General features: G+C 39.1%; 3 protein-coding genes and 2 pseudogenes across 6 annotated transcripts; 1 reads left to right on the forward strand and 4 right to left on the reverse strand.

Annotated features, from left to right (window-relative positions):
• Positions 1 to 827: 827 nt before the first annotated feature.
• Positions 828 to 1,989, reverse strand: LOC103337431 (uncharacterized; annotated as a pseudogene).
• Positions 1,990 to 4,788: 2,799 nt separating this feature from the next.
• Positions 4,789 to 6,897, reverse strand: AT-HSFB2B (winged-helix DNA-binding transcription factor family protein). Of its 3 annotated transcripts, none has more exons than XM_089041583.1 (3): positions 6,574 to 6,897; positions 6,060 to 6,363; positions 4,789 to 5,954 (listed from the first exon to the last, which is right to left on the reverse strand). In XM_089041583.1, exons 2-3 carry the CDS (start codon positions 6,327 to 6,329, stop codon positions 5,220 to 5,222), a joined length of 1,005 nt encoding a protein of 334 aa, XP_088897709.1. In that variant the 5' UTR covers positions 6,330 to 6,363; positions 6,574 to 6,897; the 3' UTR covers positions 4,789 to 5,219. The 3 variants fall into 3 exon arrangements, with proteins under 3 accessions (XP_088897709.1, XP_008238808.2, XP_008238807.2); XM_008240586.3 differs by having other exon boundaries at positions 6,060 to 6,393; positions 6,574 to 6,895; XM_008240585.3 differs by having other exon boundaries at positions 6,060 to 6,373; positions 6,574 to 6,894.
• Positions 6,898 to 9,604: 2,707 nt separating this feature from the next.
• On the reverse strand, positions 9,605 to 12,903 carry LOC103337429 (bifunctional UDP-glucose 4-epimerase and UDP-xylose 4-epimerase 1-like). The gene is made up of 9 exons (XM_008240583.3): positions 12,354 to 12,903; positions 11,899 to 11,948; positions 11,680 to 11,815; positions 11,111 to 11,212; positions 10,777 to 11,004; positions 10,448 to 10,529; positions 10,250 to 10,332; positions 10,067 to 10,158; positions 9,605 to 9,948 (listed from the first exon to the last, which is right to left on the reverse strand). Exons 1-9 carry the CDS (start codon positions 12,546 to 12,548, stop codon positions 9,864 to 9,866), a joined length of 1,053 nt encoding a protein of 350 aa, XP_008238805.2. The 5' UTR covers positions 12,549 to 12,903; the 3' UTR covers positions 9,605 to 9,863.
• Positions 12,904 to 13,323: 420 nt separating this feature from the next.
• On the reverse strand, positions 13,324 to 16,741 carry LOC103337441 (transcription factor MYB3R-1-like; annotated as a pseudogene). The gene is made up of 8 exons (XR_016121977.1): positions 16,418 to 16,741; positions 15,893 to 16,059; positions 15,637 to 15,688; positions 15,370 to 15,427; positions 15,168 to 15,262; positions 14,953 to 15,055; positions 14,661 to 14,789; positions 13,324 to 14,270 (listed from the first exon to the last, which is right to left on the reverse strand). The product of XR_016121977.1 is annotated as a transcription factor MYB3R-1-like (transcript).
• Positions 16,742 to 23,184: 6,443 nt separating this feature from the next.
• LOC103337439 (protein P21) lies at positions 23,185 to 23,992 on the forward strand. Its single transcript, XM_089041232.1, has 2 exons — positions 23,185 to 23,269; positions 23,376 to 23,992. Exons 1-2 carry the CDS (start codon positions 23,185 to 23,187, stop codon positions 23,990 to 23,992), a joined length of 702 nt encoding a protein of 233 aa, XP_088897358.1.
• The last annotated feature ends 3,922 nt before the right edge of the window (positions 23,993 to 27,914 follow it).

The following is a 27,914-nucleotide window of genomic DNA, read 5'->3' on the forward strand; positions in this document are numbered from 1 at the left end:
CCATTGCAGGTGATTTTGATCACAAATGGTGTATATTTAACATATATCTTCATTATACAACCCATCACTGGAGATGCTCTAATAGACTCAATAATTTCTCATGCATTCAAGATTTTGTGTTGTATTCTTTCATCTTTCCGTCCGATGGAAAAAGAGAACATTTTTGCTCATCACTTTAACCCCAAGTGTACCATCATTATCATTCTCAACACTTGACATTTGTCTATGGGTATAATCATGATTCCACAAATACAAAGCAAAGAGTTAACTATGATTATTCTCATGGACACATGTTAAGTGTTGAAAATAATAATGAAAATACATATTGAATTAAAGTAGTGAATAAAAATATTTCCCTAAACTCTAAAGAAAAAAAAAAAAAAAAAGTACATGATTCATGTGGATCTCATATCATGTGACATGGAGGGAATAAAACTTTGAGAAAAGACAAACACAAATAATGGCCTCATGTGGGCTCTTAATTGCTTGAGTCACTATTAGATAGCCCATCACACTCAGAGCACTTTGAAAAAAATCATGGGATTTGAAATGATTGTAGGTAAAGATGAGCTTATAGTTGGCATGGATTTACACTTGGAGGAATGTGGAAGGATGATGCATGAGTGGTGATAGTTACCTAATTGGATTTTCATGAGTAGCTTTACTCACTTTATCTTCCAATACTTGTACTTGACAATTAGTGACAATTAGTGCTAGATTGCTTTTTTGTCCCCTCAATTAACACCTCTCTCCTGTTCTTTTTATCTTTTTCCTCTTTTTTCTTCGTGATGGTACTAAAATAAACAGTGTTTATAATGAACGATGAATAATTCAAATTTGCAACATCTTTCGATATTTAAACGACAAATACTAAACCAAAAGCTAAGCTAATTGGTACATAAAACACGTAATTTTTGAAAATTTGATCCATGTCAATTAATGTAGTGGTAATACTCGCGCGTTGAGATGCTCTCTCAATTTCTGGAAGGGTGCCCTTCAGAATCACAGGTGGTCCATCTATGTGCCTCTTTACAACCAAAACCCACGTGATCTAACTGCCCTTCACAACTCACAGAGACCTCACCCAAAGGTGGCAGTAGAGCTGTCACCGGCGTTCCAATGACTGTGCCACACATGCCAAATGACGGCGCATTGACGGAGTTTGGCTGCCCATGACCGCTGACCGGACCCAAATTTTCCAACTTCACAGAAAGGTTCACAATCCCATTGGTCCTGGAACCGTCTCTAGCCCGTAGCCGGTAACTCATGTACCGTGCTGAACCGGCCGGCGGAAACCCAATATCTTGGGGCGAGATTTGGCACCAGCCCAACTGGGTCCGGCCCATTATGAGCCGCTTGCTGTAAAGCTGCAGATATATGCAAGAGTACCTGTTTGCGAAGAAACTTGTGTCCACAGGGACATGAAATTTGTCACCCCATGTAGGGTTGATACCTCCTTCATCATCCACCCCTGTGCTGTACACGTGGCACTTGTGATCACCGATGGTGGTGGTCAGGGTAATGAAGGGTCTGATCTTGTTTGAGAAGATAGCAGGGGAGGTGGTTTTGAGGCCTTGGGCTGATATCACTGTGATCTCCATCTTCATCAGTGGCTAGTGATTGTACTCCTTCAACATGATGATATTGAACTTGGGTTGGAGTTGATTGGTCTAATTATATACATGTATATATATATATGAGTTTGTATATATATATATATATATACATATATAATATATGAGAAAGTGTGAAGCAATAATAGGAAATTAAATATGAGAGAGAGAGAGAGAGACAGGGTTCTTGGGAGCTTCAAAGGGTTTGAAGAGGGTTAATTACAGTGCAGTTTCCTTGTGGAATAATAATGGAGAATTTTGGAAATGGAAATTTAAAAGGGTAGATGATGCAGCTTTATATGACTCATACACTCAACAAAGCAACGGAATTTTCCCGCTTGCCAAGTCAACTTTAGAGGGACGGTTTTTGTGTTTTGATTTTTTCCCCCTACCCATATGCCTGTCTGTCACTATACAAATTGTGCTAATCATTTTTAATGTCTCTCTCAAAAGCGATAGAGCCTAAGCTTCGCCACTTCTTGATGATCCGAATCCTCTGTTTGAATTTCCTCTTTATTATATGTTTGTCTTATAGTCTCGATTATAAATGATTGTGAATATTTAAAAGTAATTTAGGATTTGCGATACCCATACCAAGGTTGTTTATTGTTAATTATTTTGTTTTTCTAGCAAAACTAAAATTATACTAATATTAATTTCTTGTATAGATAGTGGCTCAAACCATGCATTTAATGTGGGTCGAAATAGTTGTTAATTTCTTTCCGTGATTTATTTTTCCACCAAGTTGTCATGCAGCATACGGCGGATGTTACAAAATTTTCTTTAATTTGCAAATTGCAAGTGCCGTCTTTTGGTCGTCTGCAGCATGAATATTTTTCCATGCAAATTAATTTGCAGAGCAATTTCACGGTAGAAGTCTGGAAAAATGTAAACACATGGGCGTCGAGTGGAATTGAAGTAGTCAACCCAATTTTGCTCATCTTTTCATAATATTATAGGTCATGTTAGTGGTCGGCACAAATACACACCCAACTAGAACTAGGTATTGCCCAAAGCAAACAAGGGAAAAAAAACAAGCTTTGCCTAGATTGGTCCCAGCCCAGCAGCAGCAAAGCATGTGTAGCTGAGGTGAGGGTTCACATTAAACATTATGTTCTTGGCAGATTGTGTTGACTTTAGGGACCGAAAGTGAAGCACTTGTTGACTCACCACAGGATCGGGATATTCATTTACTTCTCAATTTTCTTTTTTTCTTTTTCTTTTTTGTGTGTATATATATATATATATATGTATAAAGAGAACCAATTAATTAGGGGAAATCTTAAAATATATTGCAGTCGATCGACAAATTTAATACTTGTATTTGGTTTACTAACTTTCCTTAGAGAATCTTGCTTGTAATTTTATTTGTTATAGTTCTAGGCACTGTCCAAGGAGTGGACTTGTAAGTCTAGATTGACCCTCAATAATTTCATAAGGAGATTGCAATAGACAAAATTCATAGAATAACGAGTCAATTTGTCTCATTGATGAACCATGAGGAAAGTTGAGTGGTCACATTGCAAACAGAAAACGAAATATACAGTGAGATTATATAACAAACTACATTCATCTGAACAGAGATGATTGATTTCGAGTTGTTTTAGTCTTTGTGTGGAGGAGCTTTGTTTTTGGTTGGGTGATGGGCCTCCTTGGCTTCTAAATGGTGTTAGGAAGAATTGGTCTCGAGTGGTTTGATTTACTTGTAGTAGGTGTTTGACTCTTTTGATTAGTCATTAGCATGGGAAGTACTTTATGCTCTGGGGTTTTATTCCATATGGTTTTCTCCAAGAAGATTTTAACGAGGCCACTGTTAACATGCTCGTTTTTACCATATAATGTTCCGTTTGAGTGTTCACATTGGGAAACAGAGAACAAAATTTACAGTGAGATTACGTAACAAACTACATTTATCTAGACCCAAAACTCTCTGTTTCAATCCATAAAAGTAGAATTTGAAAACTAGTAGTAGAAAGGGCAAGGACATCCAACTCATAAATTCCATTCAATCCAAAAACCTGGAGTTTGAGTGCTAAAATCTAGGAGACATTTTGTAATGCTTCTCGATAAATTATATGCAATTGGGCTTATATCCAAAGTAGTTCGATGCCTGGACAGATAAAGATGAAGATTCAATATGCAAGAACAAAGTCCTATTTCCCCAAGGTCCTTGGCTCTGAATCCGACCAATTGCCATTACTTAATGGCACCTCAAAAACTCTAAACCTAGTTTTTGTCGTAAACCTGTTCTCTCGTTTACTCCATGAACTAGACAAAATGGACGAAATGTTATACAAAATAAGCTAAAAGCCTCGTTTGTGCGTGTTTAGGGTCTTCAATGTCACAAACCAAAACATTCCCTTTCAAGTCCAGCACATCAAATTGTCCCATTTACTGTCACGTACCTTTTGACAACGTCGTTGTTGATGGGGATCAAAAGTAAGAAAAGCTTCCATGGAAACTTTCTTTTTTGTGGCCCAAAAGGCTAGAAGAACCCTTAGTCGGCCCATTTCTGTAGGCATGCATGCATGGTCCATAAATTTCAATTAATAATTTGAGACCGCGAGTGTGGGTTCGATGAGTTGATCAAGATATTGTATGTGTGCTTGTTCACCCATTTACACCCGAGTTCAAGTCTCTTCCTTCTCTAGTGTCGAATAAACATAAACCACAGATCACAGACAAATTTATGGGACGGGGGATTGCCAGGCACACTATGAACAGTGTTTATAAGAGGTTTTAGAGGCTGTTCCAAAGTATTTCCTCTAGCCATCATCCAACTTGTGTGAGTTTCTTTAGAATAATAATGAATGTAACGCATCCAAGTGGCTTAACATGGCTGTTTACTAAGATGAAAAATACTCAAAATCCCTTAACGGGTCTTTTGCCATTTTAGGCCCAAACAACTATCCTTACGGATAACGAACCTAACATGATAAGTCCATTGTCAATCATCAATCAACCATGAGCATAGCTGATGGATGACTCACACAGCCAAGCCAGACCAAAATTACGTGATTTTTTGTTTTTGTTTTTTTGTTTTACAAAGCGGCATTCTAGATTATACGAAGAAGGGATCGAACTGGGAGATCGAAATCAGGTGCAAGGAACCGGGGGATCAAATTCAGGTGCAAAGAACGGACAACGTTGATTGGACACTAGCAAAGTAGCAAAATGAAAACCAACGAAATCATGCTAATCTTGAAATTAGCTAAATTATCACTAACATACATTCACCACATTAGTCAAATGTGGCGTGTTTCTGTTTGCCCGTCTGCTTTGAAACAACAAACAACAATTCATGGATAAAATTTTTAAGGAATTAATTTATACAAGCGGGCTCACAATTTTGACTGTTCCCGCCTAACTCTTCTGGCGCTTCATGGATTAAGGAAAAATTTCATCCGCGCCCAAACTACAACGCACGGCGTCGTTTCGCAGTTTCCAGAACACACTAGAAAATCTGATCAATTCTTTTCACAAACGACGTGGCGCTATCAGTCATTTGACTCGCACGTGCGCACTTTTCTCCTCGTGCGGTGCCGTCCACTCTTCCATTATCCGGAAAAACAAATCATAATCACCATCGTCATCCGATCAAGTCCGTCACTTTCCCAGCTCCAGCCACGTGGAGTCCTGGTCGCGCTTCGAACTCCCATCTGACGGCTCTGATTTCATCGCCTCAGACCCTTCCCGATGCTGCTCCTCTTCCTCCTCGTCTCTCCGCACGCGCTTCACCCCAATCGACACCCCAAACAGCCTCGGCCTCATCTCCTCCTCGTCTTCCTCTTCCTCCGCCGAAGCCTCCGCCTTAGACCCCTCGCGAACGACGCCGTTTTCAGACGGCTCAGCCTCCTTCACCGGCGACAGCTCCAGAGGCTTACCCTCATCCATTACACTCCCACCGCCACCGCCACCGCCACCGCCGCCGCCCTCCAACTGACCAGAAGCGTAGTTCGTCATCAATGCCAATATATTGTTACACAAGCCGCGCAGCTGAGTCAGCTCGTGACTTAGCTGCATGTTCTCTTTCCTGAGCCGCTCGTTCTCTTCCAGAACGTCCGACGTCGTGGTGCAGCTCCGGATTCGGCTCAACATCGTAGCCGGAGGCGCCACCGGCGACGAGTTCGACGAGATCACTTGCTCGTCGCCGGAGTTCGACGGAGATACCCCGGGAGCCACCGCAGACACCGTCGCCAACGTCGCGGTAATCGCCGCAGGCGACGCCGACACCGACGGCGAGATTTTCCGGCGCTGAATCTCCCGTAGGAGGCCTTTCTCACCTCTTTTGAAGCAATCGTTCGCGAACTCCCACCGATCCGGCACAACTTTCCGAAATCCCTGCAAGTACAATAGAAATCGATTAGAAAATAGAACATTTACGTGCTTAAGCTTGTTTGGCTGCCGAGAAAGAGGAGGAAAGTGAGGGAAACAGAGAGGGCTTACGTAAGTGTTGAGCTGGCGGACGAAGCTGGAGAAGTTGTTATGCTTGAAATACTTGGGGAGCAAATCTCTGGCGAATTCGGCGGGTCGCCAGACTATGAAGGCCGATCCGTCTTCGCTCCACGAGATCAAATCGTCGACGGACGGATCGTCCACCAGCTGATACGTTTTGGTCAAAAACGGCGTCGGAAGCGTCCTTTGTGAGTCTCCACCTCCTCCAGCGCCGTTAACGGGGCCGGAGTCGCCGTTCTGGTCGGCCTGCAACGACGCCATGGCCTCTAGGCCTTCGGCTTCTCAGATCCGAGCTCTAATAGCAACTGATTTATCAAATAAGTAACTGTTGTTCAATATAACAAATAAATTAAAATGATTTAACGTTTCATTTGGTTGCAGAGAAACCGTGGAGCAATTAAAAATAAATAAAAATTGAAGAAAGGAAAATTCTATTTAATTTCATGTATGAAATGTCTACAGCTTCAGAAAAAATAAATAAATAAATTAAAGGAAACGTATGTACCTGGAAAGTGAGGCTTTGGGATGAACAAAGTGTAGGGATTTTCCCACCAACCAAACCGAAAACTGGAAAAGAAAGTTCGTTTCCTACACGAAAGCTAACTCTATCCAGAACAGTTCTTGGTCTGTTGTACCAAGGCTTAACCAGAAGAAGCCGCAGCAGCGCCGAGAGAGAGAGAGAGAGAGGCGGGGAGAATTTCCCTGCTCTTTTTGTTGTTTCTAGAAGGTTCTCGGGCGGGTGGAGTAAATGATAGGAGCGAGACGGAAAAAGGGAATTCGTGGGTTCGAGAAGGAAAGAGAGAAAGTAATTGTTTTATTTTTTTAAGGAAAAGGAGATTGGAAAAGGGCAAAAACTGTGGGGGCCCACGGACAAGAGGGAGTGATTAAACAACGGATAGGAAGGCGCGAGAAGTAGGGGCTAAGAGAGAGAATTAGTAGGTTTTTCTTCTAACGTCTTTTCCAGAAGCTTCTCCTATTCCTTCATTTTCTATTATTTTATTATTATTTTTTGCCCAATTTACGTTTTGCTCCCCGTAACTCGTTTAGTTTTTCATGTTGGTCCCTGATTTCTTTATTTTGACAATTTGCACCCATTGCTTTTGGAAGGTTGGCAATTCTAGTCCAAATTGACAAACGGAAATCATTATAATAAAAAAAATAACTGTACTAAAATTATCAATTAACATGCCATAAGTTTACGCAAGTTCGGATTCTACTCATCCTCAATTCAAATCCTTCTCAATTAATTCATCCTCACTCAATTACGAATTAATAAACATATTACAAATTTAAAAGATTAATTCACGCAAAAAAGTCTTTCCATGCTATCCTATGGAGGCAAAACACTCTTTGGTTGTTAGCTGTTTTCTACCTAGTGCTGCTCCTGAGCCTTAATGAAGTTAGGTCTGTGGATGCCTTTGGAGGTAGGGAATATTAATTTGTGGACATTTCAGTTTGAAAGGTTGAACTTTGTATGTCCAGTCCAGAGCAGTCCAAAACAGATGCATGTAGAAGTTGTTATTGGACTTAATGAATTGACATGTTCTCAAATAAGACTAAAACACCTTGTGACAGGTACATTACGAAGATTGCAATGGAAAAATCTGTGAGAAAGGGGGACCCAGAATTATTTTTTATGGGTGTCTTTTTGCGACTCTTTGAAGTACAAATAATTCGAAGAGCATTCACACAACACGATCAAACATAGACTCCAAAACAAAATTAATAATTAAACTGTCCAAACAAACTATAAGAGATTTCGATGATCAGCATTACAACCTTTACACCAATTACTTTACAGTATGGTAAAGCATCCGAGCTTTTCTCTTTAGTTGATACAAAGTAATATGAGAGAGGGGAACTCGAACATGTGACCACAAATGTAGGGGTAACTACCTTTAATCACTTGAAGTACAAGCCTTTTATCATTTGATTTTTTGTTAGTTATACTGCATTATCGCTTATCTTAATCTTAACTATTTTTTCACGAACCCTAGCCACTTGGCTAGCCCAAAGGGTTTGACCACTTGAGGTTGTCCAGATTGAAAGGAGCTGGCTTTTGAGGGGCAACTCTCACACGTGATCTTCCTCTATGTCAATTTTTTTGCAGAATCTCAATCATCAGCACCATGAATGTTGCAAAGAGTTTCATAGTAACTGAACAACACAGAAAACAACAAAAAAGCTGAAACAAACAATCAAAATGAAAAAAAACAATAAGTTCTAGAAGCTCCATCTTGATCCACATCACCAGCCTTATCTTCAACTGATCCTCATCTCCCAAGATCAGCAGAATGATTTTGACTATAAATTACTTCAATTTAAAGCACTTCTTAGGGCTTCAGCATGACCCATGAGCAGCATAAGTAATGCCTTCAACAGAATCCCCTATATGGTGAAAATCCAAAATGATCAAGAAATGGTTTGTTCTGAATGATTTGTAGGTTAGGATGCTCAAACCCAAGCTGATTAACTTTTGGGAGATTCACTATTATACCTAATATAGGAACTTAAATTATAAAAATATCATATATGAAATGGACTTTAGAAACACAACCAAAGCACATTTATAACATAACAAAAATGCATTTTTTAAATTACAAAATCGCCAATGATTTCTTAAGACAAACTCAACCCAAAACCTCATAAAAAAAACCCAAAACACTCAATAGGGTATCAAATTAATTTAATAATCAAAATTAAATTCAATAGGGTCAGCTGTTATTTTTTGAGTTTGTTTATATAAATTAAATGGTAAAGGGTTTATTTATAGTTTTAGTGCGAAGAATGGGTGTATGACTAAATATCTCATGACGTTTCAAGTGACCTGTAATTTATAACAGAAAGTTAACTGAAATTGATTGTTGGTGTTACTACCTTGGTAAATCCTAGGAAGCTTTAGAAGAATTCAATGGACAGATAGTGTAACACGTACCAAATTCTAAAATGAAAGATATTTTTCTAATACTTGGGTGTGATAGTAAAATCGTTTTCATATGTTACTAATTCACGTGTTATGCTACATGTGAACGATACATATATAAAGATATGAGTGGACATGAGTGGATACGGTATGACATTCGAAAATCTTCCCCCATTTCGCATCCAACTTCCACTTAATTTAAGGAGGACCAGTCCGATGCTGCCACTGAAATGCACAACATGTTAAAGGTATCGTCTCTCTTATATATGGAATTATTCTGTACAAATTTTCTTCTTTTTTATGTTTTCCCCCTTTCATTGAAAATTATTGCAGGTTGCCCGGTAAACTTCCCGTTGAAACTTTATTAATTCGTGGGTTCTTCTAGTAGCCAGCTCTCTCTCTCTCTCTCTCTCTCTCTCTCTCAATCATTTAATATTTGCCCCCATTGCTTAGCTGCTTAAAACTACGAACCCTCACGTCTCTGTGCTAAGAAAATTATCACATCCTGAAAACTGGTCAAATTCCTCCGACAATTTGGATACGTTTATTCTAAGAAAATTCCAGACAGCCTAATTCCAAGACCCAAGTAAACATTTCTAGAAGCAAACGCAAGTTTATGCTTCAATTTGTTACCACACAACATGCATGGCATAATTCTTTTTTCGAAATTTATATATACTTGCCAGAAAAGGAATTTATTCCCATGATGTGGCCCAATTACATTTCTTTTAAATGGAAAAGATAAATAAAGGAAAAACACTTTAGTAGATGAACATATCTAGCAGGACATCAAATAATACAGTTTTATTTCTCAAGGCAGTGGGAGGTAAGTCACTTAGACAAACTTCCGTGCGCATTATATACAATTCCATTCAATACTTGGACTGGTAACCTCGTGGATTGTTTACCGCCCACTTCCATTGGTCCCTGCACATCTCTTCTATTCCGTATTTTGCCCTGAAACCGAAGATATAAAATTAGCAAGGAAGAAAACCTATGCGGCGCCAGTCATCATCTTGAAGGATCATAAAGAATGTTTTGCATTTGCATAAAAGAAGAGATGAAATCTACTTACTTCCACCCGAGTTCCCTTTCAGCTTTCTCTGTTGAAGCATAAACAGCAGTAGCATCTCCCGGCCTCCTTGGGCATAGTTTGATGGGGATTTTCTGGGATATACACAATTAAGAAAAAGTTCCACAATGAAAAATTGATTGAGAAAAAGAACGAGATAGTGATTTGAAGGAATCGCACAATCACCTTGCCAGAAGCCTTCTCGAAGCCAGCAACCATTTGAAGCACCGACGTACCTTGTCCAGTTCCCAGGTTGTAGGCAACACATCCTAAGACATGAAATTCTATTTAGAACACCCAAATGCCAAAGAATATTACCACAAATATTTCTAACATGATAGATTCATTCAGAAACATGGCACTCAAGATAATAAGAACAATCACCTAGATTCTCTGTAGTAAAAAGCTTCTGAAGAGCAGCAATATGACCGTCCGCCAAGTCCATAACATGAATGTAGTCTCTGATCTGTGCATAATGAAGAGAAAAATAAAACTGGTAATTAGGAAAGCATGTGGATTTGATCGATTGCATAAGACTAACAAGAAAGTCGTGTATTAGCAGCATGCTGAAGGATGATTCTATGAGTATAATATAAAACCATATAATATAAATTCAACGCGGGACTAGTAACTGGATGTCAATGACCAAGTGAATTCTTGCCAATCCTACCCAGTCATCTTGAAGAAAAACAATCTTGATGGATTTTACATACCGCAGTACCATCCTTGGTGGGATAATCATGACCATAAACATTAAGCTCAGGCAATCTTCCAACAGCTACTTGCTGTATGTAAGGCATGAGGTTGTTTGGGATGCCTTTGGGATCTTCACCAATTTTCCCACTCTCATGAGCCCCGACAGGGTTGAAGTACCTCAGTAGAATAATTTGCCAATCTGGGTCTGCTATATGTATATCTCGAGCAATTTCTTCAAGGAAAAGCTAGTAAAATGGAGCAAATCCTATGTTAGAGAAGAAAGAAAGAAAGCTATCTAATTTTTAACTCAACATTAATTCAATGTTTTGTGGAAGAAGATATGTTGTATACCTTTGTACGGCCATATGGATTCAAAGCTACAAGGTCAAAATCCTCAACACAAGGAATTTTTGAAGGTTGCCCGTAAACAGTTGCAGATGATGAGAAAACCATCTACACTCACACAACATCATATTCATCATGTTAGTAGGGGGAAACATGGGAACATTTTACAAAATCAATGTCTCAATGTTCAGATGCTCAATTCCTCTATGAAGGTTCAACAGTAAATGAACGCCAGAAGTACTTTAGAAAAGAAGAAAATAAATAAGTTTCTTTTCTCTAAATAATGAAGCAAATAATTCAGAACATCAGTATGTTTATAATCCACTTTGTCCTTACTTCTATTTAGTTTTACTGGGGCATAAGAGACAGTGAGAGAAACCAATCGCCAGCACAGGCACATGGAGGAAAGAATGAACATTTAAAACATTGGTCCAAGTTCCATTGGTTTCCATTCCACATGGTTGCCAACATATGGAAAACAAAATAGTAATCTCTGAACCTAATTTGAGGTCCAACTGCAGAACTCAGAAAAAAAGAAAAAAAAAAAAAAAAAAAAAGAAGTCGAGAGATCAAACCTTTTTACAGTTGTATTTTGTCATGACCTCATAGAGATTAATAGTGCCAACCAAATTATTATCATAATAACGGCGTGGGTGAGCAACACTCTCTCCTACAGCTTTCAGGCCAGCAAAGTGGATCACAGCATCAAATCTGTCTCATTATAATCCAACAGCAAAGTCAAATACTTGAACGTTGTAATTACATACTATGATGTAATTAACAAAATTACTCACTTTGTTTGAGAAAACAGCCTCTCCAAATCGTCCTTATGTCTGAGATCACCCTGCAACCAAAAAAAAAAGAAGCATAAGGAATTGCATTAATGAGAAAGAGGCCAAAGTGAAAACACAAAATGCAGTGTTAGGCTTATAAGAAACTGCAATAATTGGAGACGATTCTAAAGCAACTGAGCCGAGCAAAACTATGTTCAACTTAATTTCAAGAAACGAAGCACAGTATCAGGAATCCAAAATCCCCTTCCACTCTAATTCCCAAAATAAGTAACAGAGCATCAAGAAATCAAAATTTTCTTCTCCAATTTTAAAATTATCTAGGGAACCAAACAGAGCAGCGTAAAGCCAAAGCAGCAAGTCCACTAAACAAGAAAAAGAGCAAAAAGACAAGGAAAAGAAGAAAAAGAGAAGCGGCCATAGCCAATGAACAAGTGAAAGCGAGGATAGCGATATACCAAATGAAACTGGAGCTTCTGAGAGAGCTTAGGGCCGACCAAGTCCCGAACGCGATCAACAGCTTCAATGACGGAATTGTCAAGATTATCAAGGATGGAAACCCTAAACCCTGCTTCGAGAAGCTGAACCACCGTGTGGCTCCCAATAAACCCCGCCCCGCCGGTCACCAGAATCGTCTGCTCCATAGACCCCATGCTCCTGCCTCCTCCTCACACACTCACCACAAACTAACTCACAGAGAGAGAGAGAGAGCGAATCAAGGAGGGTCGTTTGGGAATTTCGGATAAGCAAGAAAGGGAAGAAGAAATGTGAATTTGAATTGGAATTTATGAGATTATTATACTATATATATATATAAAAGAAAAAGGGGGAAAATTCAGTTGATTGGGGAATTGGATAAGAATGAATAATTGAATTACGTGATTGATGATAAACACCGAAAAAAAAACAAAAACAAAAAACAAAAAAGAGAAAAAAAATTGAAAAGGGTGAGAAGTTCAGTTGAGGTGAGTAGAGAGAATATATGGAATCAGTGCAGTTTGTTTTTGCTTGGCGCGTTTTTAATAGATCTTTCCTTTTCTGTTATGGCGGAGCTGTGACGGTTGCAGTCGCGCGAGTAAAGCGCGTTTCGTACTCGCAGTGCCAGTGGTGGTATTGGTAGCTTGCGAGGTCGAGGTTTGCGGATTTGAAATGGGTGTGATTAGACTCTGACGTGGTCTATCCAATTTCTGTTTTTCCAGCGAATTTGGATATTTTTGTTTTCCTTAAATTGCTTTTCCTTTTTATTTTTTATTTTTTTATTTTGAAAGCGATATTTTTTTTGTAAAGTTTGTAACGAACGAATTTGACATGGTTTGGTTGGCGTGCCGAATATCGTATCCTATAAATCTTTTTGGAATATAATGATAATTAATAAATAAATATGGGAATTTTGGCTTTTCCTTTTTGGGGAATGAGGAGATAGAGGACTTTTAGATTTAGGAACATTTTTTATTTGACAAAGCAATGTTTCAAGCTAGTCTAATGTACAAAGAGTGGAATAGAACTCGGATGCAAAGTACGAGCACACTACCTTAAGTGACCTAAACTACAACTACTTACTTAGAACGGGGGAGAGTTTGAACAACTGAAATGAAAGAAATTAACTCCTTCACACATCCATTTTGGGCAAAAATTTGAACCGTGGAAATTTGGCTTCCTCCAAAAGTGTCGAGGTTAACTATGCACCAACGTTAACGTCTGATGAAGTAGCATATGCAGAGAAAAGTTGGCCACATTTAGTAACACCTGAATGGTTTTCGGCGTCGAATTCACGTTCCAGGCACCTTCCTAGAGATTTAACGGCAGCTGAAGAAGCATCAGGTCTTCTGGAACTTCTCTTTCTTATGATGGAAGGAGTATTTTTGAAACTCAATGCCAAGTTCTTCAGTCTCGACCCAGGACTGCTGCCACTGCTGAGATTCACATTAACATTCTGCGCACGGCTTTGGGGTGTAGAGTAGCAGGATGGACTCTCATGGGGGGAGGACCTGGTAGAAGTAGATGCACCCACGAAAACCGATGAAGAGGCTGATAAAGGGCTGTGTTTGGAAGATCCACTTGTGATTAGATTTGTCAAACTATTTGCTCCTCTATCTGATGATCTGCATTTCTGCACTTTGACAGGTTTCCATTCTGAACAAAGTTCATGTCTATAAGAACATCCAAGAGTCAACTTTGTAGAGCAAGCGCTATCACCAATCTCCAACCCTGTTCTCTGATTGAGTGAGGCCAGTCTATCAGAAATCTGTCCGGCTGGGTTAATCTCGACATTCCAGACATAAGGATGCATATCCACATCACAACCATTAGGTGAGTATGAATCTAATTTTCTCTTCAGTGTGCAGTTCCAGTGATTTTTAATTCCATTGTCAGTCCTGCCAATTTCAATACAGATGAGATGAGTGAGTGCATTCAACAGAAGGAGCCAATCTCCCCATTTGAATTGTGTTAATAAACATAAATTACACAATCATTAATGATTTATATATGTTCATAGTAAACTGTATCTTCACCAGCAAATAGTACACAAAGAGTGAATGTCTAAAATCCAAATTTTGACCTATTTAATATATTAATCCCTATACAAGAGATAAATAATCCAGATTTTTACCTCATTTGCACCACATACAATCACACGAAAAAAAACCATGTACATATATGTTTAAGTTCCCAAAATATGTTGGTCAGTTTTCAATTAATGAATTCATCATATACCAAAAAACACAATCATACTTTCATCCCATCAGCTTTCAGTTATTGCATACCTTCCAGGTAGAAACCTGGCTATTTCTGCCCACTTGTTACCAAAGAGTTGGTGGTAGTAAGTAAGAACCCACTCCTCTTCTTCTGTCCATGCATTTCTATTTATAGCCGGGCATAAGTGATTGTACCACCTGAAAGTAATTATTAACTTCATTATTGTCTAGTATATAATCTGCATAGCTAACTATTACAAAACACAAAGGATGTGAACCATAGATTTTCAGAACATATGTTGATTGAATGGTACTTGATGCCAAAAGTTTGATGCACTGACTAGAACTCGTTGCTGCCTACCTTTCTCGGCATTGCTTGCCCATTCGCCTGGTAAGAACTTTGCAATAACAGACCATCTTTTAGCACCATGACTCTCAACTTGTTTGATTATGCAGTCGTCTTCCTGAAATCCAGATAAAGGAACAAATAAACCATGATCACATATCAGTTTAGCATAAAGTAAAAGCATGATTTCCCCATTGTTATAAAAGCATGCAAGAGTGTTATGTTTGCACCTCCTTTGTCCAGGGTCCCTTCACAATTTCAGGATTTAGAACCTTTTGCCAGCGCTGCAGGCACTGAACATCTGTGCGCCCAGGGAGACATGAAGCTGCAGGACATAAGGAAGCAATCAAATCACAAACTTTGCATCAGGCAACTTTCATAAAACTAAAAGCACACTTTTGAAAACCAACAGAAAGACAGTGGCATGCCCACCTATTTCCTTCCAATTACTCTTGTTAAACTTTCTGACCAGCTCTCCTAGAAGATCGTCCTGCCATAACAACAAGACAAGGCAATTGATTAATAAACTGAATAATTTCTGAGCAGCTGAGGAGACTAAAATAAAGCCTCCACGTAGACTAAACCAACATTATAAATATAAGAACTTCAGTATTTCCTTCTTCATTAACAATGTATCTAAAACTTACATGCTAAACTAGCATTACAGAACTACCAAACTAAGGAATTTTCACTACTGACCTCTTCCTCTGTCCAGCATTTCGCTGACCGTCTCATCGGACCAGTGGCTCTCCTAGAACAGCAAAGCAGACCATTCATCACAGTAAAATATCAAATTAAGCATTTACCCAAAACCAGAAAACTCATGACCAAAGAAAAAATTAACTCAAATGGCGATAAGGCATAACCAAGTAATATGAGGAAAAGGTTAATTGAAGAATCAGATGTCATCATAAATATGCTCCTTTCATGTAAAAAGTTAATTGAAGCAACATACCGAGTAGCAGAGCTTGGCTTGGACGCAGGGGAGTCAAAACAGCCTTCAGTTTCATATAATGCTTGCAAAAGGAAACCCATTTTCTCGTATGGATCCACAACCACCTCCTGCAGCTGCTCCTTTTTCACTTTCGCCATGATCTCTTAGAAAAATCAGTTTTCCTCAACCTTGAACATATCACAAGCAGAAAACAAGCCCTAAATCAGTTAAAGTTTTGATCGTACTAGAAAATTCAACATTCTGTTTGGTTCCTGAGAAAACAAACTAATTGAATGAAAACTAAAAGCGCAAATTGATCTCACAATTGCATCAAAGCCAGTAATTTGAGTGAGTATAATGAAAAAGCGACAATTTTTTCTCATATTTTCCCACATTTTCTCACCAACCAAACAGAGCAGCAGAAATTTCAATGAATTGCAAAATGAACCATCACCAATTACACAATGAATCACATAATCGAACCAAAGCAAACACAAAAATAAGGATAATGCAAGAAACTTAAAACCACAGAATTAAAATCCGAACCTTGAAAAAGAAAGCTTCGAGGGTTTCTGAGTGTGTGAGAATCTAACCGCCAAAATTACAGAAAGCAGAAAGAATACCGAGCTCGTTTTAAGCAAGGGCAGTGTGAAATGCGAAGGGCAAGACTTTTGGCGGGAAAGTTGGGAGCTTCTGATTCTGAGCGAGTGGAAGCGAAAGCGGTTTTTGTTTGTTTTCTCAGTGGTCAGCTCTCTTTTCTGAGAGAGAAAAGTCAGAAATGATTGAGTGAGAGAGAGAGAGAGAGAGGATTTGTGGTTGTATTTATTTAAGCGTTTTGGAGAAGTAGCTTACGCTGGAAGCTGATGGCCAAGAAGGAAGCTTTGGGGTTGTATTTGAAGCGTCTTCAAGAAGTAGATTGCGTTGGAAGTTTGATCAACCATCGGACGGTGATCCAACGGCGGTTGTTTCATCGCGTTTTGGAGGGTAGGAAAAGTTTGAATTCGTTAATTGGATATGGGCTTGTAGGTGGACTCCATTTCGGCCCAATACAATCTTGATGTACCTTCATCGATCACGTCAAGCCAAAAACTCATCTTTTAAACGTAAAGCCACATATACGGACATCATATCTCTCTCAAATTTTTCTACCAAATGTCAAGCACGTAATAACACCTCTTGCAAGACCAATCTCTGTCTCTATACGAGTGCCAAACGCATCATATATGTAAAATTTTACATTTTCTATGTTTTATTTTTTCTTTTCCAACCCAACCCCACGTCCAAAACGAAGCCCACCATCAAAAAATGAAAGTGGAACTCCATCTATTAGTAAAAAAAAAGGCGCGCGCACACACACACAGAGTAAAGCGTTTGTATTGAGAACGCACAAAATATGACCAGATGTTTGTTGAATTCAATTTGTTGTTTGCAACCCATCATAAATTTGCTAGTAGGTTGAATTCAGTTTGTGGTGCACTATGATTGAATGTTGTGTAGGAGTCTTGGGTGAGATTTTGAGATTTTCCGCCAAGCCTAATCACTTTGGACACCGCTTGCCGCCAGCGCGTGTGGCGGCGCGTGGGCAAGTGTGGTGGAGCTGTAAATCATTCCAGTGTGATCCTTAGGTTGTCACGAGCGCGTAGGATTTCGCGGATCTTGATTCCGAGGTCGTTTGACAATCGAACAAATTATCGCATATTGGGAGTTATTCGGGTTCGATATGTCCCGACCGTTGGATCGTTTTTAAACTGAAATATGTTCCTCTAGATACCCTTAGGATCGTGTAGGATTCGACGGATCGTAAAACGGAGTCCCGGATACTCCGGAAATGCTAACCTAGGGTGAGGGTTTCAGTAACCGTCCATTTGTGCGATCGTGAGCGATCTAACCGTCCGTTTTGGACCAAACGTACAGGACGTGTGTCCTAGACCTCGTAAAACCTATAGGAACTCCCGGGAAGCTAGGGTTTTATTTTAAAATTCTGTTTTGAAGCGCTTGACGCTCATCGATTTTTATATTCTCAATCGTGATTCACCCAAAGATATGCAGCAGCGGACCTCTAAGGGTCAAGCTGTGTGGGATTACTTGTGAGTGGACTTTTCTTTTGAAACTCAGTATGATTTCATTCATGGAAATATGGCATATAGTTTTATTATGTTTATCAAGAATTGATATATGCTCGAATGAAAGTTCGAGGTTTTTATAAAACTTATTATGATATTTGAATTCTGAGAAATCATATTTGCATGCGTCTATGCATGGGGTACGTGATGGTTGACATGAGCTATGGAAAGGTAATATTTGATTTGCTAGTTGGAGTGCGTTAAGCACTATTTCATGTACCTCCCCTGATCTGATTTTGGTTACGGATACTGAGTACTTTTGAAATTATGAGAACTCAGAACATCCTTGAGGGGATGTTGCTGTGGACCCTGGATTTGGGGTAGTCTGCGCGCGTAGGACCGGTATTTCAGCTTACAATGCTTTGACCGTGTCGCTGTACGCGGCCGGCCGAGAGTTAGTCCCCAGCTTGGACGGCTCGCTCCTAGACACATGGTGAATTGAGGAATGGTTCTGCCATGTGGACTAGTCAAACAGTCCCTGCTGGATTGTTTCCCCGGTACAAATAAATATTGGTTACATTCATGTACTATTATTATTAATAATATTATTATTATTCTGTTACATCATACATTTAGTATGTATATAATTATATGTATGTATGAATGTTCTTTGGTTCTATTTCTCGGTAAGGATACTTCCTCGCCGGTCGTACCTTTGAGAATGTTTATGAGAGTCTAACCTCTCGGAACTCTTAAATTGAGTGGTGGGCTTCGTGAAGTATTATTCACGGATTACGAATTTGAGATCCGGTATAACTGTGTTAGTATGTATGCGTGTACTGTTTATGTTGTTTTGTTATGCTTATGGTTTCCTTGCATATAAAAGGTGGGGTTACTCTATTTTGTTTTCACTTGAATCAACTTGATTTTTGTCCACTCACAACTTTTTATGCCTCACCAAGAGCTAATCGAGCTTTAGCTGAGTCGGACCGGTGCATCTTGGAATTCGAGTCTCGAGAGACTCTTGGTACCTTTTCCTTTCAGTTGACGATATTTCGTTGTATTTTGAATTCGCAGATATGCTCAGACGCCCATCGAGGGTTTAATTTTGTAAGGCCCGGAGGCCTTGTTTGTAAATTATTGTACGCTCAAAGCATGCCGCCAGCTGGTTGTTTTTAATCAGAATTTTGAGCAGTTGAATTGGGAAATGTTCAATTTATGTGAGACTCGCCAAATTTTTGGTAGAAAGTCTCGATCTTTAGTAAATGGGCCCAAAGATCGGATGATGTCGGTAATTAGCAGTGGTCCGTCCCGTGTTCCGAGGAATTTCGGACGGGTCCCTGTCAGATAATATCTGAATTAAATGATATTATCACTTTTTATGAAGATAATATCTGAATTAATGATATTATCTTATTAAATAAAGATAATATCATATTAATTAAGATATTTATCCCAATTAATTAATTGGCCAGATAAACTGATTCAATTAATTAATTTAAGAGATAATCTTATTTTCCACGTGGCGTGCTGTGGTTGGAGATGAAAATATTTGCTCCCACACTATATAAATACATCTGGTCAGTGATGTAGAAGTATACATCTTGAAATCTATTTGTATAATGAAAGGCAACTGCAAATATATTAGGGTCTGCATGCTAAACAATCCAAACGACTGGATAAGAGAAAAACTTTATATAATTTTATTTGAGGGACACTTTATACGGTCCCCTAATTTGTTTTAATTAATAAACCTTTCTATTTTTCTAGTCTTCAATCATATACCATCCTTGCAAAAAATTAGGCAAATTGAAAATCATTAAGGCAGAGTTGGGACCAACAAAATAGACAAACACCGTACTTTAAGAAAAAACCATAACAAGAACCATCTAATTAAGTGGTTAAATCAATTGGTTTCATTGGATATGGGTCGTTGTATGAATATAAGGTTGGGGTTGTACGCAGTGGCAGATCCAGGATTCAAAAGTCAAGTAGGCGAAACTTACCTTAAAAACTCGACGGTACGAGTGAATTTTATTCATAAAAATAAAAAGATACACCTAGTAAGGGGAGACATAATGAGCCTTACCATCAAATATGCATATCTATATATAAATAAAAGCTTAACAAAAAAAGAAAAAGAAGAAGAAGAAGAAGAAGAAGAAGAAGAAGAAGTAAATGCAATGCAACACAAAACTAAACTGTTTAAATCTAAAACTTTACCCTACAAGGCTTAGAAATCTTAAATTCCTTAATTATCTCTTCATTATCGATATTATTAACAAACTCTCTTTCAATGTGGAGAATCATACAGTCAGTAAGGAATTCATCAGCTATAGTGCTCCAAAGTCTATTCTTAATAATTCTCATACATGAAAAACTCGTTATGTTGTTGCTGTAAAAACAAGAAGAGTCAACACCAACTGAATCAACCTGTAAAGCAAATGGTAGTTTTTTGCCAAAGTTGTTTCAACCAATTGTTGACACAACTGAGGAAGAGTGGTGAGGTCCTTAAAGCATGGAAGGCAATGCATATCACTTTGAAAATACCTAAACTCAATTTCTAAAGCTTTCAAGTCACTGAGATTGAAATCAGCATGATAGAATTTCTCAGCAAGTTTACATAGATGCCCAATATTGAATGATTTTAAGGAGTTACGAGGATCCAATATTGAGTTAAGAATAATTTTTTTAACTATTTTCTCTGGAAATCTGTCATTTAACTCCTTCAACATGCAATCTACCATATCATTAAATACATCAATGGGATAGTAATGTTCAACTATAATAAAATCTTTTTGTTGACAAAAACGACCACTAATTTTCTGGCTTTATGTGGTTAGGGTGAGGTTTGTTCGGCGGCACGATTCGTTAAAATAATTATTTTTTGTGTCGATCTATACAATCGACCTCGGACGTACCCATTTGCTGCGTGGGGAACCGGGTACGTGGAAAGTAGCAATATAACAATAATTTTATACAAGTCTTTTTACTATTCGCTGACTTCTAAGAAAAATATTATTTGGAAGGGAAGGAAGAGATATTTACAAACTATACTACGGGTTTCCTCATTCCTATGGTAGGGACTCATATAAAGAGAACTCATATCAGGAACATCAATACTATGTTGTTCACAAAATGATACCACACTTATGAATAAATCATCCCACTCATGTGCCCTTATATCTTAGAACTGTGATTTTGTGTTTTCAACAAAGTTTAAAGTACTTACAATATCTTGAGTTTTTGTCTGAAACACTTGACAAAGAAAGTTGGTCAATCCCATAATTTTATCCATCAAAAGCAATGAAAACACAAATTCAAAAGACATCATAACAATATAGTTACTCTCTGCATCGCCACGAAATTATTGGTTAGGTCTATAATCACTTATTCCCTGGAGAAGTATTTTAGTCTTTTTAAATAAACTCATCAAACTTGTAATAGAGGCAAAGTGAGATCCCCAACAAGTGGCTCCAGCTCGTTTCAAACTACGACCTTGATTAAGTCTTCTACTTGTCTCAAGTTCCCTATAATCGAACAACTCTTTGAGTTCAGCTTTTCGAATTAAATTTAACTCATTACGGTGCTTAGTAGAAGCACTAACAAAATTCACAATGTTAGTCAATGTTAAAAAAAAATCTCCATACCTAAGTGGGTTTGGTCTAGTGGAAAATTAAACGGGCTAGGCCACACATGTTGGGCGAATGTGATTGGGCTCCTCAATGAGGTCCCAGGTTCGATCCTCCGCATGTGTAACGAACCTCTTGGGCAGAGCTTTCCTTAGCACGTGCTGCTCGAGAGGTGACACTCCTGCCACCTTTTTTGTAATAAAAAAAAAATCTCCATACAACTTTAATATCTTTCACATGCTTATATTGCTTTTTATTGTTTTTGTTAAAGAAGAAAGTTTGAGTGTGCTAGGCTATTTTTTTTGTTAAATGGAAAATTTTGAGTGGGTTGGGTTTGAGTAGACAGAAGAAATTTGATTGTATTGGGTACTGGGTAATTTTTGGTTTGGCAAAAAATGGAGTAGCAAACTGCCTACCCTGCTCTTAGGGTAGGACCGCCCCTAGTGGGTTGGGTTTGAGTAGGTAGAAGAAATTTAATTGTATTGGGTATTGGGTAATTTTTAGTTTGGCAAAAATGAAGTAGCTGCTACCTACCCTGTTATTAGGGTAGGACCGCCCCTGGTGGATTAGGTTTGAGTAGGCAGAAAAAATTTGATTGTATTGAGTATTGGGTAATTTTTAGTTTGGCAAAAAATGGAGTAGGTGGTTGCCTACCCTGCCCTTAGGGTAGGACTGCCCCTGGTTGTACGTGTACTCCAGTTGGGCGTAATTTAATCTTAATTTTTTCTCTTTTCACTCTAAAATAGTCATCCTAAACTCTATTTTCTTTATTTATTTTTTAATGAAGAAAGTTCATGACGACTACAATTTTTTTTTAACACAAGGAATATTAGGAAAGGGGTAATCAAGCACTTGACCTAGAATATATGCATAACTGCGCTTAACCGTTTGAGCTACAAATCCTTATTAACGATTATCTTAGACTACTAATAACAATATTCTCTTTCATATTAGGAAAATGATGATTTTGGTCTCTCTTTTAACAATGGAATTCTATTGAATAATGTTTCCTCATTTATAACTTTTTATTTTGAGTAATGCTACACTTACCACATTAGTATCCCACATTTCTATACCACATGATGTGGCATGTCCATATCATATGACATATCAATTAAATGAATGAAGTGTATTTTAATAAATAAAATTAGAAAAACAGAAACTAGTATTTTACATGATGTGGTATGTACACATCAGCCGCCACATCATGTGGTATAAAATTGTGGTATAAAAAATGTGGTAAGACTAGTATTATTCTTTTATTTTATTGTGTATTTTTTGAATAATACTAGTCTTACCACATTTTTTATACCACATGATGTGGCGGCTGATGTGTACATACAACATCATGTAAAATACTAGTTTCTGTTTTTCTAATTTTCTTTATTAAAATACACTTCATTAATTTAATTGATATGACATATGATATGGACATGCCACATCATGTGGTATAGAAATGTGAGATAATAATGTGATAAGTGTAGCATTACTCGTGTTTTTTATGCATTACGTGGCATAATATGGTGTAGCAAATACATCAAAATTATACAGCATGTGCTATTATCAACATCTAAATCCTAATAATTTTGAGTACATGTATTAGATACACCATATAAGCATGTCACGAATACACTATATTTCCTTTTTCATATTTGTCATTCCAATTAAAATCTATAGATTAAATTTATGGACACCATCAACAGGTTTGCTTACAGAGGGTTCTTCCCGCTACATGTATATGGGCTTTGCTCTTAATCCTGCCATAATTGAACTCCTTTTTATGTAACTTTATTGCATGCCATTTGTTAGATTCGAAAGCACATTGTAGAAAATTAACAAAGTACTGTTTCTTAGTGTCATCACATGTTTTCCGTGAGAACCCTAATAATGATAACATAAGGCCTGAAACATGGACGCTAAATGTGAAGCCTGGAACTAAAATGGCTCGAATTTGGGGCCGAACCAATTGTGCCTTCAACAACTCAGGTCATGGCCGGTGCCAAACCGGCGACTGCGGCGGACACCTCCAATGCCAAGCCTATGGTTCACCCCAAAACACCCTAGCCGAGTATGCTCTAAACCAATTTGGCAACAAAGACTTTTTCGACATTTCACTTGTAGATGGGTTCAATGTTCCAATGGAATTTAGTCCCACGGCTAATGCGTGCACCAGGGGGATCAGATGTGCTCAAGATATCAAAACGCAGTGCCCTAATGAGTTGAAGGCTCCAGGTGGCTTTCACAACCCTTGCACTGTGTACAAAACTGACAAGTATTGTTGCAATTCGGGGAGATGTCGGCCTACAAATTTATCCAAGTTTTTTAAGGATCGGTGTAGGGATGCTTCTAGTTACCCTAAAGATGATCCAACTAGCACTTTTACTTGTCCTGGTGGGACTAATTACAAGGTTGTGTTCTGCCCTTGAATCACATTGTTTCTCCAAGTTATGTTGTGGCGTTTGTAAGATGTGTACTAATACGAATCCTTAATAAATTGTGGCCACGACAAGAGTTTGATTTTCACATCTCCTGTCTTTGAATTTACAGATTTAATTGCGTGATTGGAGCATTATATATTTTTTTGAATTATACAAATACAACACACTAAAATGCGTATAAAAAACTGTTAATCAATATATGCTGTCAGAAATAATTCAGTTCTTGAGGTACCTTTTTCTTTTATCTCTTTCAATCTCATCAAAGCTCATGTTGAATTTATCGTCAGCCGTTGCATCGTCCTTCAAAATCTCACATCAGAGAAAAAAGAGCAAACGAGAATCGAGGACAACCTCCCAGAAAAAGGACATGCGCCTTGAAATTCTGGCAAGTCATCCTCGGCTCATACAACTCTATTTTAGGTTCTTTCACTCTTATTCCATTCAAACAAATGGGATGCATGGATAAAATTTTCACAACATTTGGGGTTGGTCTGGGGTTCAAATCGATCTCTATCTTTTCTAGTTTAATTCCTTCTTGTAGCTTTCTCGAGAAGCAATCATTTCTACCATATCCTTTTGGTCCATCAACCATATATATATGTTCCTTGGATCCAACTTTGACAATCAATTTGTGCTTTATTCTGTGCAATCTTATCATTTTATATGCTCAAAACATGCATCGCAACAATTTCTATTTTTCATTGTTTATACCATATTTGACCAAGCAACTAGAAGTAACTCTAGGCAAAGCAAAGAGTCCCACATTGGAATATTACAAGAAGTGAAAGCTCCCCCTCACCTATAAAAGGAGACCACTCTCCCCTTAGAAAAGGATCCTTGGGCTGGGCTTGGTCTTTAGTCATGACCTTCCCTTTTCTTACATTTAAATTTGGGTCCAACCCCATGTACAAATGTAAATACACAATATTATAATAATGAGAATATACTTCTCCGTGGATGTAGCCCATTCATTAAGGGTGAACCACGTATATCTTGTCTTCTGTATGTTTATCGCTTGCTCAAATCCTCACACACTTGGTGAAGGTCCTCACCTTCACCCATCATCCATCACACCTCATCACTAAGTTGGTCTCAAAAGTGCCGAACCATTTTTGAGCGTCAATAGTTTGGCGCCGTCTGTGGAATTGACACAAAAGCTTCGTCATTCTCCCCTTTTCGGTGACCTTCGCAGTGCCCTTCGGCACCCCTGCAATCAGCATCTCCTAACTTGCCGAACGGCAATCTGATGTTGGAGTAACCATGAATGGCTAAAGCAACATTAGCAGAAGATGACATTTCAAGGAGAAGCCAATCAGACACTGGCTCTCATTTTGCATGGCTTTGCATGACCAAGGCAACCATGAGTCACCAAGGCACCAGGATGCCGAAGACACTGCACTTGCCGAAACCTCCATCAAATAAGTGGCACATTCATTATGTTTACAAATTATTTAATATTGAAGGAACTTATTATTCTTGGGGTCAAGAAAAGCCACGTGCATTATTTTCCAAGAGATAAAGCACATCTTCTTATCTTATATTTTAATATATTTGTAAAGCATGCAATCCAATGCATGCATATATTATTCAAACGGCTCAATCGGTGGCGTAGCCTCCATTTGTTCCCATTTTAATACTATTTTTTGTCCTATTTGTTATAGGAAAGGGTGGAGCCATCTGAATGGACATGCCGAACGGCACTCACCCATCTCAAATGTTCAACCATCATCTGATGGAAGCCACTCAGAACAGTATGGCAAGTTCAAAACACGGGACGAAAAACTACAAAGTGGCCATCAGCACCGTATCCAACCACCAAATTGATATAGACACCAAAAAGAATGGGTTCATCCCCATAAAAAAAAAAAAAAAATATTACGCTTCAGCACCCCAATGACATGCCCATCGGCACCTCTCGATCGACAAGCCAACTACGCCATCTCCGCCTAAAAAAATTTCACCAAAACACCCTTGCCGAACGGCAAGGGCTGTGCAGAGGACACGGAGGAGGCGCAAGAAAGAAACCAGATCCAGTCACCTTGCCGACGCCATGGTCGCACGGAGCTGAATTACCAAAGCAAGAGCACTCACGAAGCTGTGCTGGTGCCACAACCTTCTTCCTAGGGAGATCTTGCCGAATCTTCAATGGGGACTCACAATCGAAATATCCTTGCCTCACCGAACGGCAAGCATTGCTGGAAAGGCAGCAGACTCACGAGATTGCTCCTTCCAAAGTCAAAGTGCCGAAGCCTTGAGACTCCGTAGGAACTCATCCATTTTCAGCTTCCCTTGTCAGAACCTCGTTGGCATGGCCCTTTCCGATCGGTAAGGCAATATTGAAACGACAGATGCGGGTCACCGTGCAACACACCCAATCAAGAAATTCAAGAATTTTCTATGGACACCCATGCACCTACCGTTCGGTAGGACATGGTTGAGCTAGCTCACTTCGCCAAAACCTCTCGAGCTCACCACTTGCCGAAAGCTGGGACTTACGGAACCAGAAAATGGAATTCAATATGCTGAAGATATCCACTCTGTAAAATTCTTACAGAAGACTCAAATCCAAAGCCAACTGGAATGTGAATTATCGGCAAATAAAAGGGAACAAAGGCAAAACTGTATGACTACCGTTCGGTAGCTATTCCCCACCGACCCACAAGGGGGACTTACCCTTTTATCTGTCGTTTGAAAGATTCAGACTGCTACCGTACCTTTTTTCATCCTACACTCATCACTTTGGAATGCCACTGGCATACCTCTCAAAATTTGGGAAATCTTTCAAAGGGAACCAAACGGCACCCAAAGACCCAAGCCAAGGATGAAAGCCCATGTTCGTAGCTAGCAAATCAAATTACCATTCGGCACTGGCTTTATTCTCTACCAAAATCTTTCAAGCCATCCAAATGTTCCAAACGACATTACCGTTCGGCACCAAGACCTATGCTCAAAGCAACCATGAAGCTCCGTTGCACCACCATGCTGGTCAGAAGCTCTCGAATATGTGGTCTGTCCAAATGGCAAATCGCAGACCCAAATCTGCCACAACCTCTCAAGACACCCAAAGCTTGTTGGGGATGCCTTACCGTTCGGCAAAGCTATTAATATTGATTCGGCTCGGAAGGTATTATGGACAACATGCCATCGGTGAAACATCCATGTCTACCTTCGTGAGGAAGGGTCAAAGTAGCCCCGCCGAGCAACAATACAAGCCAAAAATCTCTAACGGCACCCAGCTGCCATACAAAAGCTCAAAGACCAAGAGCTACCGTTCGGCACACCATATCAATCAATTGCTCAAGATATGCAAGTTGTCCAAGTCAAGATAGCGGGAGCTACCATCTCAGCCAAGGGAACCACGTGATCCACATCCATGAAATAAATGGCATATTCAGCATTTGCTACATTTTAATATTGGAAGGAGTGGACCACCATTGGGATCAAGTAATCCAAGGCTAGGCCACGTGCACAATCTGCAAAAGAATGTTATTCATGGCCATCAGCCATTATGAGCAAAAGCCTCACCAAGCCAAGGTCTTACACGGCTACCATACGGTAGGCCTTACCAAACTCACATGGGATTTGCCTCTTACAAAGTCCCACCAAATCTGCCTATTTGCTTGCCGAACGGTAAGACAGTGGACAGTGAGTAACCATGTTTGCTGCCAATTCACCATCAATTTCAGAAAGTTCAGAAATCAGAGAACATGCTTGCTGGCTGCTTATTCATGGGATACCGAACGGCACCCACTTACTCCATCACACTAAGAGGTGCATGCGATCTATATGGATAGTGGCTTACTCAATTTATACCGAAAGGTAATTCGAGTGCTGCCGTTGAATAGCCACCCAAAATACCAAGCGGCAGAGGCAGAGAAGTCTTCTCGCAACTCCAAGTGATTAGGCGCGA

Source organism: Prunus mume, linkage group LG7, assembly GCF_029339155.1.
Source record: "Prunus mume cultivar Tortuosa linkage group LG7, ASM2933915v1, whole genome shotgun sequence".
NCBI classification, from domain to species: domain Eukaryota; kingdom Viridiplantae; phylum Streptophyta; class Magnoliopsida; order Rosales; family Rosaceae; genus Prunus; species Prunus mume.

Coding starts and splice junctions, on each gene's coding strand:
- AT-HSFB2B (XM_089041583.1), bottom strand. CDS start 6,329: ATGGCGTCGTTGCAGGCCGACCAGAACGGCGACTCCGGCCCCGTTAAC. Junction 5,955..6,059: donor TCCGCCAGCTCAACACTTAC/GTAAGCCCTCTC, acceptor TTGTACTTGCAG/GGATTTCGGAAAGTTGTGCC.
- LOC103337439 (XM_089041232.1), top strand. CDS start 23,185: ATGTCACGAATACACTATATTTCCTTTTTCATATTTGTCATTCCAATT. Junction 23,270..23,375: donor TTTATGGACACCATCAACAG/GTTTGCTTACAG, acceptor GCCATTTGTTAG/ATTCGAAAGCACATTGTAGA.
- LOC103337429 (XM_008240583.3), bottom strand. CDS start 12,548: ATGGGGTCTATGGAGCAGACGATTCTGGTGACCGGCGGGGCGGGGTTT. Junction 10,333..10,447: donor TTTTACTACAGAGAATCTAG/GTGATTGTTCTT, acceptor TTCATGTCTTAG/GATGTGTTGCCTACAACCTG. Junction 9,949..10,066: donor GAAAGGGAACTCGGGTGGAA/GTAAGTAGATTT, acceptor CTTCGGTTTCAG/GGCAAAATACGGAATAGAAG.